The sequence below is a fragment of the Vigna unguiculata genome, chromosome 7, assembly GCF_037176805.1.
Source record: "Vigna unguiculata cultivar grain cowpea cultivar isolate G323 ecotype 2 chromosome 7, ASM3717680v1, whole genome shotgun sequence".
Lineage (NCBI taxonomy): Eukaryota > Viridiplantae > Streptophyta > Magnoliopsida > Fabales > Fabaceae > Vigna > Vigna unguiculata.
In genome coordinates this window covers 6935013-6955984 of record NC_140798.1, presented here as the reverse complement: position 1 = coordinate 6955984, position 20972 = coordinate 6935013, and the positions used below count along the sequence as shown (strand labels likewise).

General features: G+C 32.5%; 1 protein-coding gene across 1 annotated transcript; it reads right to left on the bottom strand.

Moving 5' to 3' along the window:
- Nucleotides 1–1705: 1705 nt before the first annotated feature.
- Nucleotides 1706–7799, bottom strand: LOC114192678 (GDSL esterase/lipase At5g03610-like). The gene is made up of 4 exons (XM_028082457.2): nt 7633–7799; nt 7271–7462; nt 5960–6231; nt 1706–2334 (listed from the first exon to the last, which is right to left on the bottom strand). The coding sequence occupies exons 1-4, from the start codon at nt 7700–7702 to the stop codon at nt 1819–1821; spliced, it is 1050 nt and encodes a 349-aa protein (XP_027938258.2). The 5' UTR covers nt 7703–7799; the 3' UTR covers nt 1706–1818.
- Nucleotides 7800–20972: the final 13173 nt, after the last annotated feature.

The window sequence follows — 20972 nt, the reverse complement described above, 5'->3', positions numbered from 1 at the left end:
ATCAACACATAAAATGTATTGAGATTGATATTCACCTTAATCTAGAAATGGTAGCATGTGGTCAGACACAAGTTCTTCATGTCCCTTTCCGTCACTAGATCACTGACATCTTCACCAAAGGCATACCTCAAGTTCTTTTTGATGATTTCTAGACCAGTCTAAGCTTAATGAATCTCTTGCTTAGATTGTAGGGTGTGATAGAATCCAAATTATTCTTCTGAAATTAAGCCAATTCGCAATTGATCTCATGTAATTAAGCTAATCAAATCCTTGTAATTAGGTTATTAAATATTATGTAAGGTTTAATTATGTCTTTGATCCCCATTTTGGAGTCAAAATCTCAAAATGGTACCCAAATTTTTAAAAGTTTCAAATTGGTCCCATTTTTTGTTAAAACGTCTCACGTTTGCCCTTTCTGTTAAGTCAAGGTTGACGCCGTTAGAGGGAGTGCCATGTGTCAGTTTCTCAATTTTTTGAATTTTTTTATTATTTATTTTTTGAATATTTTTTTTTTGAATTTAAAAAAAAAATCAAAAAATTACCACGTGTCAAGCTGTCATCGTGCCACGTGGCAGTGACAGAGTGATGTGACAGTGACAGTGATACGTGTCAGTATTATGCCAGGTGTCATTTTCTTAGTCTCAATTTGGTCCATTTATTTTAATTTGTCTTAATTTAGTCTCAATTTTTGTAAAAATTAGCAATTTTGTCCCTCTTCAAATTGAAACAAAAATTAATTTTATATAAATGTTATACAAATATTTTTATTAAATTTGATATTTTTATTTAAATTTATATTTTTATTATATATTTTTAACATAGCTAAGTTTATTTAAAATTATGTTTCACATTCAACTTTACTTAAAATTGTTTTCAAATTTTAAATTTATATGTGTTTTATTGTTACATGAACTAGTTAATTTATGAATTTTTTTCTATTAACATTATTTTCTATTAACAACTTTTAAACCATTTTAAATAAAATTCAATGTAAAATATTAATTAAATGAACTTAATTTGGTTAAAAATATTTACTTGAAATATCAATTTTGATGGAAATATTTGTGTACATTTATATAGAAATTAAATTTGATTTCAATTTGGAGAGGGACAAAATTGCTAATTTTTACAAAAATTAGGACTAAATTGAGACAAATTAAAATAAAGGGACCAAATTGAGACTAAGGAAATGACACCTGACATAATACTGACACATGTCACTGTCACTGCCACATCACTCCGTCACTACCACGTGGCACGATGACAACTTGACACATGACAATTTTTTTGATTTTTTTAAAAAAATTCAAAATTCAAAATTCAAAAAAATAAAATAAAATAAAAAATAAAAAAATTCAAAAAATCGAGGAACTGACACGTGACACTTCCTCTAACGGCGTCAACCTTGACTTAACAGAAAGGGCAAACATGAAACGTTTTAACAAAAAAAGGAACCAATTTGAGACTTTTAAAAATTTGGGTACTATTTTGAGATTTCGACTCCAAAATGAGACCAAAGACATAATTAAACCTATTATGTAATTATGTTGTGCATACTTACATTCCTTATTTAGATCATGCTGTTAAGTATATGTACCTATCTCCAACATACAATAAAACATTCAAATCATCTTTCTCTCTTCCAAGTTTTGTAGGATTGAATTATACTTAAAATTCACTACTGTAAAACAAGATTAAAACATGATTATTAAGAAAACCAAAATTAAGCAGATTATCACTAAAATGATTGTCTTGTAATAACATTTAGTTTATGAAAAAAGTAGAAAACCTATAAATAACTACATTGTTGACATGTTTCTAGTGCCGGATTTGCTGAAAAGTTCTTGTGACTTGCAACTGTTGATACACAGCAAGCCAACCTGCTTGAGTTGGGTGCAAGCCATCCCAGAAGAAAGTTGATTCAGGATGGTCGCAGATCTTATATTTCTTAACATTGTTCTCAACACTCCCACAAATGTACCTGATGCTTATCCCATCACAACAAGCCTTGAACTTTTCCTTAATATTACTCTTCGATGGATTGTTCAACACTGACATGAAACTCTCGTAAATATCAAAAACTAGGAAGGTGGATTGATCTTTCACCTGTTGGTTCAACTTGGTCACAGCTTGATTCAATTGGTGATTGTGAATAGCAATGAAGTTGTTCAAGGTATTATTACATTGTTTATACGAATATAAACCTGTGAATGGAGGAAGACATCCAAGAGGGGGTATACCACCCACTGCAACTTTCCTCACTCCCAAACTATGGATGCGACGCATGTTCATGGCGGTTTGATTAACCATTGAAGCAATGAATGATGGATAGTTCTATACAAGTAAAGTCAAAATTCACTGAGAAAACTGAATATTAATAATTTCAAAAATTTAACATGTTAGTTGTGAGTGATTTAGAATAACATGTTAACATGTTTTCTAAAGATATAGAAGATAGCATAATCTGCCGTTTGGAGTGGAAGAACAAGTCATCAAGAAAGAATTCAACTCATTATAATAAAAAAGATAACAGAAATCAATTTATGCAAAATTGAATATTAGAATAATTTTTTTTTTTAATTTTAAGACAATAGAAGAAAAATGGAGTGTTGAAAATCGTAAATCAGGAATTGGAGCAACTAAAATTACTATTTAACTTTATTTACTACAACTTGTGGAGAAAAACACTTTTAATTGTGGACTAGAGTTGTCACTTAACTTATTTGTAAAGAAATTAACTTTATAAAAATAGAAACCATTTAAAATCTAAAGCTTGGTAATTTCTTCCATGAAAGGAGAAAACATTAGATAAGTAGAAAAGTACTATGAATTAATATTACGATTATACAATTTTGTTGTTATATTATTTTTTTTATGTTTTTAGATGTGCTAAAGAATAATTAGTTAGATGGTTAGTGTTCAACTTTCAATTTCAACTTCTACATATTTGATTTTATATATTTTTTATCAACAAATCTATGGTAAGTATTTTTTGTAAGTTTTTTCTTCTTTTAAAAACTCTTTCGCATTATTATAGGATGATAATATGATGAAACACATGCAGATTTATTTTTTTTCTATAGCTAAAATTTATCACCTTCTTATTTTTATACTTAAGAGGTATAAAATTTGTCTTATCCTTATTTCCATTGGATAATGGGTAAATTCATATCACCTTACCTTTCAAATATTGATTAAATAATTTTATGCCAAAAAAATATAATATTATCAAGAATTCAATGTTTAAAGGAAAATCATTTGAAGGATATATGTGATTCAACACTTGAGATTCAGAGACCTAAATGTTGTGACGAAAAAAAAACCTAAAAATATTAAAAAAATAGAAATAATAAAACGTGTAATATAAAAGTTATTTAATTTAATGAAATTAATGTTTTTGTTGGTAGTAGAGCTATAAATTTGGTCCATCCCACAGGGTTTGGTCTTGCTCAAGTGGGTTAGGGCCAAAAAAATCCCAAAAGGCTCGTCTCGACCATCAACTCAGACTAGTTTGTCTCGACCTTTGATCTTGGCTGACTCGTCCCTATCTTCGATCCCAGTGGACCTATCTCTACATTTGACCTCGATCGGCCAATCTCGACCTTCAGTCTTGGTTGGCCAGCCTTGACCATCGCCCGACCAACCTGTTTTGACCTTCTTCTTGGGTCAGCTGTCTAGAACTTTAGCCTGGGCTTGTTCGTCTCAACCTTTGACTTAAGCTTGCATGTTTTGACTTTTGGCCTAGGCGACCCATCTAATTCTTCAAACCAAGACAACTCGTCTCGTTCTATTGCCTGGACCGAACAATCTTGACCTTCAACTCGAGCTGACTCGTCTCATCCTTCAGCTTGGACCAACCAATCTCAAATTTTGTCCCAGAACAGCTCGTCTTAAATTTTGGGCAAAGACGACCCATCCCGACCTCAACCTGGACCGATCTTTCTCGGCTTTCAACCCGAAATAGCCCGGCTCGACCTTTGACCCAAGATGAAACTATTGTTTTTAAGAATTAATTAAACTCTTGTAGTGGGGCCAAACCCACCTTGACTTTGACCCTAACTCACTTTTAGAGGGACTTTGGGGGCTAGACTTTTTTTTCCCCTGATTTTGTACCCCCTAAAATGGGATTGTTCTTGCATAAGCTGAAATGGATGCCTAAGTTGGAAACACTTGTTATGTAAACTCTCTTTCACTCTCTGGTCTCTAGTATCAGTTGAAAATCTACACTGCTTAATGGAAGCATCCCATATTTATACAAATCAGACATTTCCATTTTTCTTACGCTCGTTAGACGATTATCCAACCCATGATCGAGCCATCACAAGAACCACCTCTATGTCTTGCGGCACAAATATAGGGAGTGGTGTTAGGGGGCAAGACAATTATGTGATATTGCTCCCTACTTGACTTCTTGATGACTATTGTGGCCGAGCATTGTGATCTCTTGCCTGTTAAATGGTTATCAAACCCATGATCTACCTATTACAGTAACCGCCTCCGTGTCTTGCGACACAAATATAGGGAGTGGTGCTAGGGGGCAAGACAGTTATAGGATATCACTCCCTACTTGACCTCTTAATGATTGTTGTGACCAAGCATCATGACCCATTCCCATAATACAATACCTCGACCTCTAACCGACATCCGAAGGGAGGAGGGAGATATGTTTCCCTTGCTATGTAAGGTCGTAACCATTATGTACATGACGATGATTACTTACTCCCGCCCCAAGGCCAAGGCACGAACCACTAGCCTCCAAACTCAAAATTGCATTAGTGAGGGGTGTGTAGAACATAAGAGTGAGATCAGTTAATCTCGCCCTAAGGTCAAGGTACGAACCCCTAGTCTCCAGGCTCAAACTTGCATCAATGATGGGAGTGAAGATCTTAAGAGTGAAATCACTTAATCTTACCCCAAGGCTAGGGTACGAACCATAGGCTTATTCAATGGTGGGTCATGGCCATGGGTCAAATTAACAACTCTAGTGGGAAGTAGTTCTCCAAAATTAATTTTGAATATGGTTTAATTGGATATAAACCAACTAATAGTAATGTCATTCATTTTGTAAGGTTGAATTCTTATGAAGGACACCTCCTACTTCTTTTAGGAGAATGATGGAAAAACTCATATATTTGATGAGTACAACGCTTGATACTATTTTTGTTGTTCTACAAATTACCTCCCTTATAGGTAGCATTAATGAACTAAAAATATTTGAAAGGAAGCCTATGAATTAGATTGTTTTATTCATGTTATAATACTAAGTGGATTCAAGCCTTTTCCCATTTAGATTGGGATACGTCTAAAGTTATCATAAAGAATGTTGTTGGATATCATGATTTCTTTTATAGATATTTAATTTTGTTAAAATTCAATAAGTAATGGTTTCATATGACATAATATTTTGAGATCTAAACTTTTTTTCACTTATTTGACACTATCCTTCCAATTTTGTCTTTTCTACAAATACAAAAAAAAACTCACTTTTTAAATGACTATTATACTCCTAAAAATATATTTTCAAAAAACCATTTTCAATATATAAAATCTCATTCTACTCTTAACTTTCATTACAATCGCAAGATGATATATATATATATATATATATATATATATATATATATATATATATATATATATCATCTTCATAAAAAATATATATCCCAATCTCTTTTAAACAAATGTATGCAAGTCGAGGTCTTGTAACATCCGTGACTCATCTAGAAAGAGGATATGAGGTATTATAATAATTGAGTTTTGTTATTAGCCTTTTATTATGTTGTTATATATGTTAGAAACCAACTCAATTAAATAGTTAGTTTTGAGTTTTAGTTCAAGTTACTATAGTTGATTTTGTACTCCTTTTATTGTACTATTAATTAATAAATGTACGACAAAATTCTCTAAATCTTTTATTTTTCATTGCAAAAAACTCTTTCAATCAATAAAGTTAATTTACCTTAGTAGAGCCATCTTTGATCATGAAAGTAGTGTAATCATTTCCACAAATGGAGAGATAGGCAACTGATTTATTGAGACTTGAGGTGGTGTACACACCTTCTTTGATCAACTGCTCTAGGTAACTGATTTGGATTGTCATATTTGGCCTATTCACCAATGTGTCAAACACACCACTTCCACCATATGCAAAATTTATCCCGTTATGCAATTTATGCTTCATCAGTTTCCATAATTTATATGGACCTGGGGATCTCAGTCCCAAATACCTAGCTGATGAAATATATAGAAAACTTTAGAACAGGGAAAATTATATTTCTACACATTAAATACAACTTTTAAATGGTGTAGGCTCTCATGTCCTTAAAAATCCTGTTTTCGGTACCTCTCCGCGTAGATCGTGAATTCAAAATTTTAAACTTCATTTAGATTCAATCAAGAGTGTGTCACATGTAATAATTTCAAATGTTACAATAAGATCTGATACTACTTTCCTCTCCATGTAAATCATAAATTTAAAATTTTAAACTTCATTTAGATTCAATCAAGAGTGTATCACATGTAATAATTTCAAATGTTACAATAAGATCTAATACTACTTTATATCACAATCAAAACCACCCAAATTGCCACACTACATAAAATCAATGAACTCACATTTCAACTTAACATGTAATAATTTCAAATGTTATAGAATGATGTGACACTGTTTTATATCACACTCAAAACCATCCAAAGTGTATCACCAAACGAACCCTATGAACTTTATGAAGAAGAACTTGCCAAAGCAATCTCCAAAAATTGTTGGATGGCACAAACCTACCGACATGATAGAATAATGAAAGTCTCACATCGATTAGAGATAAAGTCAATTTATAATATACAAGTGACCTCGTATTGAACTTGAAAATTCCAACGAAACTTGGGCATCGATGCCTCTAGCATTGGACATAAAGTCGACGTGGAAGGAACATTTTTTTTACTAGGCTAACCATCTAAGAAACGAAAAATGGTCGAAACCTCCCCCAATAACAGGAAACTGAAAGACTTAGATGGAAAAACGTTGGAGATTATGAAGATGGTGATAAAGTTGAAAACTTTACAATTATTAAACGTGACATGTTTTTATTAAATCTACGTGAAAGGATTAAAATTTTTTTCAAGGGCCAGGGAATGATTCACCCTTTTGAAATGTTTTGAAATTTTAAAATCCTTAAAGTTAAGAAAAGAGCATCTGAATTGGACAGAGAAGAGTCTGAATTTGCATAGTTTTGTTAATTGTGTGGAAGAAGAGAAAGAGAGGAAAACGTACCAATGTAATCGGTGAGAACTCTACCGTTGGAGAATCTTCCGGATGGTTTTTCGGGAAAAGTTACACCGTAAGGGTCTTTCCAGGAACAGGGTTCGCTTAATTTCAGGTTCCCGGTATCAGCGTAGGAGTCTCCAAAAACGAACAACGTTGTCGGGGAAAGATACTGCATAATACGTTTCGATTGAGCCTCACCTAATTGCACACAACCCTATATATGTCATTTTCTTTAATCTCTTCTAACATCGTATCATTTTAAAACATAATGTTATGATACCTTTTCTTGGTTTTGAACCATAGGCCCATAGTTATGATATGTTTCTGGTATAAAATGTAATGAGAATGATGCATAGATAGATAGATACCTGAGAGAAGTAGAAGTGTTAGAGAAAGACATAGGACAGAACATAGTTGTTTTTGAGTGCCCATCATCATCAATTATTGTTGTTTCAGTTTTCAAGTAAAGTTGATCAAGGAATAGTTATTGCTTAATTTGTTGAGGGAAAGGATTCTAAATGTGCTTGATTTAGAGTAGGAAAAGTAAAGATGCATAATCGTAAATTATGATGATTGATGGATGTGAGTTTTCATAGTGAAAGGCGAAAGACGTGGCCATCGCTTCCACTTTCCTCATTTTCACACCAAGAATTCAATTTTGAGTGCCGTTTCATTTGTCTTAGGCTTAAATATATAGATTTCAATTTTTTATATTCTCAGTAACTAAAAATAAATAATTAATACCTTTTTCATATACTAAAGTTTTTTTAAATAAATATTCTTTTTGTTCTTTCTTATTTTAAAGATAATTTTCTACTTAAAAAAATTCAATAGGCAACGATGATGTTGTCTTCAAGGAAAACTCAGGCCCTCTTCCGGCGCTTCTGTACTCGTAAATTGTATTGGGCCAAAGAGGCCCAATTATCACAAATTGGATCTTTCCATATTTGTATGAGAAAAAATGGTACAAAATGTGTTCTCCCCACTCATGATTCATGTCATGAGCAGTGATGTATGTGGCTCGGTGGCTCGGTTTAACATATACTTAAGTACTCCTTTAGCACCAATTAAGGTTGTGGAAATTTACAGCATCAATATAAAATGTTTTTTTCTGAGAATAAAAAAAAACAAATAATGTTTGGACTTTGTAATATGTAAGCACAGTCCTCCCTAGTTAAAAAAAAGTAAAAAACTAGAGTATGTAGTTCACCAGTCTCACCATTTAATGTTTGTTTTAATATTTTATATTTTATATATTAAATTCTTCATAACTGGAGTGATACATTTTTTTTACTATCACGATAAAATCATTAATGTTTACAAGGTAAAACGTGTGATGGGACTCCGCGTTTTCGTTTAAAGTTAATTAATCATCCTTTCATATAATTAATTTTCCATAAAATAAAATAAAATGTTAAATTGTATGAAAAGAAACGAAATTTATTGAATAACATAAAACATAAGAAGAAAAGGCATTTGGAAAAATATTTGTTGGGAATTAGTTGTCAGACTCATGATGGGCACTCGATAGGATTGCGACAAGAAGTTAGAGAATGAAAATTTATGATTAGGAAATGGCATCCTTATAATGAAGGCTATGTAGGCTATGAAATCCGAAGCATAGTTGATTCATGGCACATGCAAAGTGAAAGTGTTACTATTTGAAGTTGAATTCTCATTGATAAGCATCATATCTTGTTCCCAATTGACACATAGATAGATAGGTTGCAATGATTCCGTTGTAGTAATTAAAGGCATTTTTGCCCCCCTTTTGTGCATCCTAAAACAAACTAATTTCCTTCTAGTACCATAACGATGTTCCTAAATAAGTCAAAGATATATATGTCTCTATGTTCTTAATCGTTTCTGATTGCACTTTTTACTTTGATGTGACCTTAAATTTGTGACACCATACCTTCTTTACCCTACCAAATATGATTGGATAAAGTTGTCTTGTAAAACCATTCTAAAGGTTCATTCATTGGTTTTCCAAATAATCTTTAAAGGAGATTCATTTTCTTGTCTTCTTCTATAAAACCTATGAACAAACAATTCTCTACCGCATTATTCTTTTTCAAAAAATAGAACATTATGAAGCGAATAATGTTGGAGCAGAAGAAACCTTTTTAATTTTCAGATTTTTCGAGTGAAGATATCAAGAAGATTTCAAATTAAGAGATGTAAATATGATTACGTAGAAATTAGGACTCTAACTTTAATTTAAAATTTTAAGGTAATGGATTTGTTGGTCTTTTATATTGTTCATCTTAGTTACTTTTATCAACGTTAGACTTTCAACTCGTCTTGAATTTTGTTCTTGCAGGACTAAAATATGCTTACAATTGGTCTCCACAAGAATTACTCCTGGATCTTCCTCTTCTCTGTTGTGGATTTAAGATGTATCATCCTATTTACCTACAAAGATCGATATGTCTTTCCTATGAGCTCTCTAGACCAGATACCTGCAAAGACACTTTGACACTCTAGAATGTGCACGAGACAATAATAAATGTCAGAATGAATACTTAAGAGTTACCTTGTGAATAATGCTATTTATAGTATCTTCATGGACTTTTATCTTGATAGGCCTAAATTACCTTTCTTAGACATTTTAGTGTTTCGCTAATCCATCTTACTTTCTTAATCTTTTTACAAGTCATATTATCCTTCATATGGAAATCCAATATGATCAAGGTGTGCATTGTTGTTGTGACCAAGATGTTTGTTCAATTAGGATGTCATCCTAGGTTAACAACATCATTTCGGTCTTATATGACACAAATTTTTAACCATATCTCTTTCAAGTGTGAATTTCTCTATATTGGAGCACCCAGAAGTATTTTACCGGTAACCAACTTTTAAACATTAGAATTCTTCACCTACTTTGTAATATACTCATATGAGTCGTCATCATAATGAACTATCAATTCTGGTACCACTGTGAAGTGTTGTTAGGGGAGACACCGAGAAGATTCGACACCACTGAATGGTGAATAAACTCATATAAGAGATTAAGACACCACTTTTAACCTAAAACCTTAAGATAATGGATTTGCGAGTCATTCTACTTATATATTCTTTATCTTAGTCATTTTTACCTAATGTAGAATTTTCAACACACCTTAAACTCCTTATACTAGAATATAATTTTGTTTTGTATTATGAACTTAGTTTATTTGAGTAGGATTAATTTACTATTAAAAGAATAATTGGTTGATTTATTCTTAATCTTAACATTTCATTCTTCTTATTCTTAGTCACATTATGCATTTTTACTACATTACATGTTCACATTAATTAATCAAGATATATGTGTATGTAATTTTCTTTTACAAAATCATTAGCATATCTTTTAGAATATGTGAATATTGAGATATTCTCTTTTTTCTTTGTAAATATATAGTTAACAATTATTCTAACAAGAAAAATAATATTATCAAAATCTTTCGTACCGAGAAATTTAATTTAATTAGACATAGTTATATTATAATTACTTTAAAATTTAATTATAGTAATATTGAAATCAGATATATTTGGATATATTTATTTATAATATTCACATTATGATTGACACAATTTATTATTATCATGAAATTTAAGTGTGTAAAGACATAAAAATTGGATATTTATAAAACTAGAGGAGATTTAACAAAATATATATGGATATTTATTAATAAAAGACTGAACTGTAAATAGGTTTTATGATTAAAAGTTCAGAAAAAAAAAATTTTTGTTCATTTGTCTAAAAACTCTTCTTATCAAATCTTCTTTGACTTCTTTCTAAGCTTCGTCATCCATCTCTCATATGTTTTTCAATAAGAGATCACTTCTGAGCTCACGACAAAAAACTCTACGCATCCATCCAATTAGAATACTCAATAGAGTAAGTTCTTCCTTAACTCCTTTTCTAAAAAAATGATTTGTTTTGTCCAGGCATATGAGCTAAGCAAGTCATGTGTAACTCTTTCTTCTTCAATTTGAGTCTCTGTGTGGTTGTGATCCTTGTAGTGGGGTCAGATAATTGATTTGAGGTTGTTTTATGTAGTTAGAGTTACCAGATGAATGGGTTGTGAAGGGAGAATTCTATAGCTTTAGGTAGAGATGCCAAAAGGGGTTCTAACTCGTGACCAAACCAGGCTCACCATAGGTTTGAGCTGGGTTGGACTGAGAAAATTTCATTTGTTTTAAAAATGGGTTGAACTAAACCCGGCTCACTTAACCCACGGGTTAAACAAGTTCGAGCGAGGTTGAAGATGGGTTGACCCACAACCCAACAACAACAACACTATTTTTTTTATAACTTTTATTTTTTTTATTATAATTATTTACTACTTCTATTTATTTAGGTTCACAATTTGATATTTTTAAATACTAGAATGTTGATCAATAATATTTGAATAATTTGAATATTAAATTTATTTGTTTGTCAAGTTATATACGTTGATACTTTAATCTTTAACTTCTATTTTTAGAATAGTATTTTGAGAATTAGGTGAACACTTTGATTCCACTATTATAACCCAACCTACCAATCAAATTTAAAATCCATTATAACTAAACCTACCCAATTGCTTCTTCCAATCTCCAGACCGGAAACCACAGCCACACCATCACAATCCTTACCTCAATCACAACCACACAAACCTGAACCACCCATATCCCAGACCATGGCTACTTGTAGCATGCATGGGATCTTTAAGCCAAAACACCAATCTAATTTGATGACAATGGTTACACCATCCCCCTTTCTCGTAACCCAGAAGTTGCCTTGTCCGACTCAAATTGGTAAACTACCATGTTAGAAGAATATTAAAAACAAGACTTGGGAGTTGGTGCTTTGTCCTCTTGATGTAAACATCATTCGCCCTATATGGATCTTTCAACATAAATATAAATTTGATAGCTCTTTTGAGTAGTACAAAGTCTGTCTCATTTTTTATGGTAGGTCCCAACAAGTAAGCGTGGATTGTGAAGAAACATTTAGCCCAATGGTGAAACCAATCACTATTCAAACTATTCTAAACATATTTGTGTCCAAATTGTGGCTCATTCATCAACTAGATGTTAAAAATGCCTTCCTGCATGGTCACCTTCATGAAATTGTTTACATGTATGAACGTTCCTAAGATTCAATCAATCTGCAATATGTGTGTCAGTTGAAGAAATCTTTATATGAACTTAAACAAGACCTACATGCTTGGTATCAACAGTTTGTTGATTTTGTCTCCACTATTGGTTTTTCACATAGCAAATATGATCATTCTTTATTTATTTATCAACAAGGAAATGACATGGCATACATACTCCTTTATGTTGATGACAGTATTCTCACTACATTCCCCAATGTTCTTCGCCAATCTATAATGTCACAACTTACTTCTGAATTTGATATGAAGGATTTGGGATCTCAAGTTATTTCTTGGGAATAGGAGTTACGCAACATGCAAATATATTATTTCTTTGTCAAAGAAAATATGCATAAGAGATTATTAAACGAAGTGGCATGACTTCTTGTAAACCTACAACCACGCCAATGTGCACTAAGGCTAAACTCATTATCTATTCAAGATCTTCCTACAAAAATCCCACCCATTATCGTAATTTAGCAGGAGCTTTGTAATATCTTACATTCACAAGACCAGATATATCTTATATTGTGCAACAAATTTGTTTACATATGCATGACGCAGAGGATGAACATATGAATGCTCTTAAACGCATCATGTGATACATTCATGGAACTCATGATTATGAATTACATCTTTACAAGTCTACAGTCTCAGGTCTCATCTCTTACATTGATGCTAATTGGGATGGATGCCCAGATACCTGATGTTTCGTGTAACATCCCTAAGGAATATTACTGATATAAAATAAATAAAATTCGAAATTTCATTAAATTCCACATTGAATGTGAACTATTTCCCAAAAAACACGGGAAATTTTAAAACTTTAACAATTAAAATCCATAAATCCAAGAATCCATGATTTATAAAAACTGGAATAAAAGTCAACGGCTCCTGTCGGGTTTACATAATATTCTCAAAAACAAAATAGTAAACGTATACATATGTATCTACAAAACATCCCATGCTAGCCCTCGCTCCGAGTCTAAGCATCTCCTGGCCCACCTGTCACATCATTTGCTCCCGGATAACAAGTTATCCGATTATCGCCACACACACACAGAAAGGGTGAGCTATGCACAATATATAAATAAAACATGAATATAATTATATTTCCCAACCCAAAAGAACATAATTAACTTCATAATTTCCAAATCACCCAAACCATGACCTCATAGTCCTTCATGAGTCATATGCATGAACTAGGTTTTGAGACTTTCCTGTGCTCCCACGAAACTAACTCATTCGTGGTCCAACCCTATGAGCCTATCCCGCTCATAGTCCTGCCCTACAGACTCCTCGCCTATAGTATAAACATCCAAGTCTCACACTTGGAGCACGCACACAATCACCATACTATGGACTCCTCGCCCAATAGTAGCCGACGGGAACATCACAGTTCCTTGCCCATTGTGCGCCCGACACATGCAATCACCATACTAAGGACTCCTCGCCCATTAGTAGCCGACGGAAACTCAACCAGTTCCATGCCCATCATGTGTCCAACCACCGAGCACATCCCAGACCCCTATTGGACTTAGTCCTTCAAGCCCAGACATCACACCACTTGCATATACAATCTAAACTTGGTATAAACAACCAAAACGCACTCACAAGCACATGTAAAACATAGCAACTCACATCAACTGGCTTAAGCCAGGGACACTCGCCCAAGCTAAGCCTCTAGCCTCGCTTAGGCTAGCTCACCTCGCCTGAGCGAGCTTAAAATAGTTACCTCAGCACGTTATCTCGCCTAGGCGAGATCCCCTCGCCTGGGAGACTCACACTTTCGCCCAACAACAAACAAACCTCGCCTAGACGAGAAAACGACAAAACCAACATGAACACACTTCGAGAACTCGCTTAGGCGAACCACTCTCGCCTAAGCGAGAGTGTCAGTCGCTCAAAATCCAAAGCCTCTCGCCTTGGTGAGAAATCGCGCTCAAACCTCCAAGTTCTCCTCGCGAACTCGCTTAGGCGAGTGCCTCTCGCCTGAGCAGGCGAGAGACTATGTCGCTCAAAACCTCTCCTGGGTCGCCTAGGCGAGACCCACGAATCAGAGCTCAACATGAGACTCTACAATTCTCGCTTAGGCGAGGTGGACCCGCTTGAGCGAGACTTGCAGGGTTTCGAGTCTGATCACGCATCCACTTCGCCAAAACCATACCAAAATACTAACCAAACGCTACCAACACAATGTAATGGAAAACAAACATCAGAACAAGCATTATCTCCAATTAAGCTACCAAAACACAATACTTAGGATTCCACAACCATTCCATACCTAAAACCCTCATTCCCAAAATATATAATGCATTACAGGATTATGTGCACAACATCAATTAATTAAGCTTTCTATCACCACACATAATGTACGAATTTCATGCCAACAGAAATCAATTGAAAACAGAATTGAACCAAAAACCATAACACATGTCAATCAATTTAAGAGCATAAGGACAGCTCCCCTAACCTGTCAATCTTTGCTTCCAAAGGTTGCCTAATCCCTGACTTTGTGATTGCTAGAACCCTCCCTTTTTGCTCTCTCAACCACCACCGCTTTGCTCTTAATCCCGTTTAGCTTTCGCACTCAAAACTCGTAATCCTTTCTCACTCAAATTTTCAGACTTCCAAAATCCTTCTAATGGCCTAATTCTCCCTTTTTATATGACTCCCAATTGTGGTAAAAAAGAATAAAACGAAAATTGACTTTTTAATGCCTATTATTACCTTTCATAAGCTATTATGGACTATTTTTTCCAACTCCCTTAATTTGCTCTCATCAAGGTTTGAACCCGTGACCTTCCACCCATAATGCCAAAGTACAACCACTATGCCAATTCACATTTGATGATACACACAATCAACATATGTTTACATTTCCAACTCCACACTCTTACATATTATTAAAAAAAATCATAAAACAACAACACGAAATTGGCATACATAGGACTCGAACCCAAGTCCTCTCACATAACCAAAGTACTCTCAACCACTTAAGCTAGTACTTTTCCACATCACATTAGACAACAATTAATGCCATAAAGGCGTCTTCTACCCGCATTTATTAATTAATTAATTATTTAATTAATTAATTTTCCCGGGTCTTACATTCTGCCTCTGGATGTTGTGTTTTTCTTGGTGACAACTTGATCTCCTAGTCCTCTAAATGTCAACCTACTTTCTCTCAATCTATTACTGAAGTTGAATATTGAGGGGTTGCTAATGTTGTCTCCGAATCTTGTTGGAATCGAAACCTTCTTTTAGAACTACATTTTCCGATTCCCAAAGCTACATTGGTTAATTATGATAATCTTACTGCAATATCTCCTGGGCAATCTCGTCCAACATTAGCGCAATAAACATATTGAAATGGACATCCACTCTATACGTTAGAAAGTTGCTAAAGGACATGTTTGTGTTCTTCATGTATGTCACACTATCAAATTGTTGACATCTACACTAAAGGACTATCACACATCCTCTTTGATGATTTCCGAGCCAATCTCAACGTCCGACCACCTCCTGCTTCGATTGAGGGGGTTTGTTAGATTATGCAGTGAATATCTGCATAATCTTTTATTACTAATATGCAAATAAATGAGATTATATTTGCATAATCTTTTATTACTAATAGATTATACATTTAATTAGAGCCTAATTTCTCTTATGTACTCATGTATATATTTCACCAATAAATGATAACAAGGCACGCATAATCTCTTACAAGAAAAATATTATGCATAATATTTTTATTACTAGTAGATTATACATTTAATTAGAGTCTAATTTCTCTTATGTACTCATGTATATATTTCACCAATGAACGATAGCAAGGCACACATAATCTCTTACAAGAAAAATATTGTGCATAATATCAAGCATGTTGGTAGGATGATAAAGTAGAGAGCCTATCATACATTTATAAATTGTTTGATCTACTTTCTTTCCATTTTTTTCCTTCCAAGGACTTTAAATGTATGCATCGATGTCTTCATAGGTTTTTCACTTGACATGTTGAATTTCTCCAAATGTCCTCAATATATTTTGTTGATGGATGATGTTCTTTTCTCTTTGCTTGATATGAAATTTGATAAAGAACTTGAGCTCACCCATCATATTGTTGGGAAACACACACTAAGAAAATATTATCCTCAAGCATAAGCACACACAAATAAGAGTATAAATATAAATAAAAGCACACAGTAAATTTACCGTGGTTCGACTCCTTAAGGCTACATCACAAATACTCAACAAAAAGTATTATCACTTAAAGTGCAATTTTTCTAGCAAAAATTGCAAACCTTCGTACATTTTTTATGGACAAAACTGCAAACCTTTCAATAACACACAACTACCCAAGCCCCTTATACACCCAAGAGACTTTCATACACTTTTTATTGACAAAACTGCAAGCCCTTCAATGACACATGACTACTCAAGCTCCCTATACACCCAAGAGACTTATTGAGTTGGGGTGTTAACTCTTAAATCAACTCATCACTTTCATAGTAGTTTCCTACTTTTTCTTTCTTCCCTTTAGTCAATGTGGGACTTTGGTAAATACCCACCTCAAAACAACATATTCCCCCTTCACCAAAAGTCTCACATATCATCTCCATCATTGACTACATTTGTAGAATGAGTACTCTTAGATTTCCCTATCATTCATTCCATTTGTTGCAAGTCCTTTTTGAATTCTCGACATTTAACTTGTACGTGATCAAACTCTCCACAATAATGTCATTGAACATTAGTAAAATCTTTCGGTTGAAATTTACCTTGTTGGTAACCATATTTATTTTTTTGGCTCACCTTTAGTTACTATCAATTAACTATCTTTTGAACTTTGATCATCACCCATCATTTGTTGACCCTCCTTCAACGATCTCACCACATCATCTAGTCCCAATGTACTTTTCCCAACTAGAATTGACTACACTAGTGACTTATAAGACTTGGGCAGTGATGCTAACAAAAGTAATGATTGTTCCTCATCTTTAATCTTTAATACTCTTATCTCCTACATTCATATGTATGGATATTAATTCATTGAACTTATTAATATGATCAAACACATTACCTCCATCTTCCATCTTCAATGAGTATAAGTCTATTTTCATCATCAATCAATTGGTGAGAGATGTTGATGCAAACTTACTTCCAACAAATTCCATAAGTTCCTTGGAGAGGCCTCTCTCAACATAGTCACTTTAATTTGATGAGCTAATACCAATATAATTGTGCTCACTGTTTTTTTATTGTATTCCACTTTTAAAAAAATGATCAAAACTAACCTCTTTCCAAAAAGAACCCATGTAATGTTGACTTTGCTCAACACTTCAAATTGTTCCTCTTCCTCTCTTGATCAGAACCTCGACTTGGATACCAATATACCAATATTGGGAAACAAAGACTAAGAAAATAATATCCTAAAGTGGAAGCATACACACAAATAAGAGTAGAAATATAAATAAAAGCACACAAGAAATTTAACGTGGTTCGGCACCTCAAGGCCTACATCCACAAATACTTAATAAAAAGTATTATCACTTAAAGTGCAATTTTTCTAGCAAAAATTGCAAACCTTCATACATTTTTTATGGACAAAACTTCAAACCCTTTAATGACACAACTATCCAAGCCCCCATACACCCAAGAGACTTACTGAGTTATGATGTTAACTCTCAAATCAACTCATCACTTTTATAGTAGTTTCCTACCTTTTCTTTCTTCAATTTAGTCAATGTGGGATTTTGGTGAATACCTACCTCAAAACAACACATATCCATCTTGAACTTTCCCTACATGAACTAAAAACTCTTTGTAAAGGAACTCGTTAGTAACACCAAATATTATGTCACCAACATATACTTGGACAATAATAAAGTTATTTATGCTCTTGTCGAAATAAGCTTGTATCAACCTTTCATTTTTTGAAACTATTTTCTAAAAGAAAAATTTTCAAATATGTCATACCAAGTTCCAGGAGCTTACTTAAGACCATACAAATCCTTTTTAAGCTTGAAAGCATAGTCTTATTTAGAAACGTCTTTGAAATCTAGAGGTTGTTTAGCAAAACTTCCCCTTTCATTCAATCATCTAGAAAATCACTTTTAGCATATATTTGATAAAGCTTGTTTTTAAAAGCAATAATAAAATCATTATTGCTTCAAGCCGTGCAACTAAAGAAAAAAAGTTTTGATAAAATCTATACTTTCTTACTTATTGTAGCCCTATGCTACCCATTTGACTTTATTTCTTATCACTTTTTCATCTTTATCGAGCTAAGCTTGTTACCAAAGACCCATCTTGTCCCATTCACACTTTAATTAAATGGAGAAGGCACCAAAGTTTAGGCATAATTTCTAGTGAAATGGTTTAGTTCTTCCTCTGTGACTATAGTCTAGTCTTTATCTGTTAAAGTCTCTTCTATGTTTTTGGTTCAATCTAAGACATCAAATCCATAATAACTTCGTCTTTGAAATAAGATCTGGTTTTGATATTATCATTTGGCGGATTGAGCACTTACCATTAGGTCAAAAGTTATAGCTTATAGTCAAGTGCAACTTTTTTTACTTAAGAACACAACAATAGGAACGTCATGGTTTAATTGTAAAACTCACCTCTATCATGGAATAATTAATGCTCCAAACAACATAATTTCTCTTTCTTAAGATTTGAACTTGAGGATGAAGTGAAATATATCTCTACTCTCTCTTAGGGGTTTGCTTAAATCGAGAAGGATCTTAAAATTAAGATGAGAATTTTATATTTTTATTAAATTTTTGTTGGTATTTGGTTTTATATTCTTTGTACTTAATATGTTTTTATGAATATTATTTTTTATTAGCTAATTAGATGTAATTAGATGTCTCATTTAATGGGTCTACTTAAGATGGACTTAGTAGCTTAAACTATGATTAGAAACTTTTTTTTAGCTTTTAAAATAGAACTTTCAATTCTTATGTTTGATTTTTTTTATTAAAAGAAGTTAATTTTTTTCAACCTATCTAATTGTAACTAGAGATGACAAATAAACCCGTCCCTGTAGGTATTGCCCGAACTCGTCTCCGTTTTGACGGAGAATCCCCGCATTGACTGGGTATGGGTATGGATATGGGGAATCCCCAACTTTTTCAACTGGGTATGGGGATGTACATATCCCCGTCATAATACCCGTCCCCGCCATATCTCGTCATCATTTAAATTATTAAAATATTCACAATTAATTAAATAACCCTATATATATATATATATATATTTTTTAATTTTTTATTTCTTATAATTATTTGGTTTTTCATGAAACTCATTGGCATCTCCAATATATTTTTCATCTTATCATAACATTTATATAATTATGTTAAAATGATGTATGTCAATTAAAAAAAAATTATGTCTCATATTTGAATATTTCTATTATTTTTTAATATTTTTATTTATTGTATATTTTCCTTTCACATGAGTATGTTTAATACTCTCAATTTAAGTGTTTAATAGCATAAACATTTCATTTACTAAGTAATATAAAAAAAATTCTTTACTTATTTTTATTAATTTTTGTTTCATTTGAATAACTCTTTTGTTTTGCTAAAACAATTATTTCTCAACCATTGAGTATATATGTTGATATTTGAAAAGTGATTTTAGATGTCTAAGGTATTTTTCATCTTATCATACCCTTAATTATACATTTGTTTTCCTTTGTGCGATTTCTTTCAATAGTTTCCAAGACATACATTTGTTAATTTTTTAATATTTTTATTTGTTGTTTATTTTCATCATGTAGAATACTATTTCAGTTTATTTTATCTAATTATTTTTTATTTTCTAACTCATTATATCAATCATACTGTAATTTTTTACTATAAATAACTTTTCTTTACTACAATATCAAAATTTAATGTAATTGCCATGAATATTTTTTATCACCATCCAACATATATTGGAGTTCAAAAGATACAATATCCATATTAAATTTTTTTTATTATGTTTATTATTTGTTATTTGCGTCTTTTTGATTAAGTAATGTATTATCATTTTTATTAGTGTATACAAAAAGAGATTCATTAGAATTTAAAAAATTGAAGTAAACAAACATTTAAAATATATTTTAATTTGAATATTTGTTTTTCTTTAAATTTTTTAAAAATATTTTTAAATTTCATTAATGTTTGCAGTTTGCAAATTTAATAAATGTTTTAGTTCTCATGAAATTTTATTTGGTATTCCAATCTAAAATGTAAACAATTATAATTTATTTCAAAATTTTTGATATCGAAGAAACAACCATCCTCCTAATATTGAATATTTGATAATATTATGTTTCCTTTACCGTAATTTTTTATTATTTTATAAAAATTAATTAAAATTTATATTGAAGTAGTAAGGAAACGGGTATGAATATGGGTACGAGATTATACTCGTTACCCGGTGGGGATGAGGGTGAGATAAAACTTGAATACCCGTTGGATTTGGGTATGGGGATGAGGATAAATTGTTTTACAGAAATAGGTATGGGATAGTGAAACTCGTTCCCGCCCCATCTGGTTGCCATCCCTAATTGTAACTGCATTGCATTA

Excerpts from the sequence above, each read along its gene's own strand:
- LOC114192678 (XM_028082457.2), bottom strand. The coding sequence starts at position 7,702 with ATGATGATGGGCACTCAAAAACAACTATGTTCTGTCCTATGTCTTTCT. Across the intron at positions 7,463-7,632 it reads AACACTTCTACTTCTCTCAG|GTGAGGCTCAATCGAAACGT; the intron begins GTATCTATCTAT and ends GTGTGCAATTAG. Across the intron at positions 6,232-7,270 it reads AGTTCTCACCGATTACATTG|CTAGGTATTTGGGACTGAGA; the intron begins GTACGTTTTCCT and ends ATATTTCATCAG.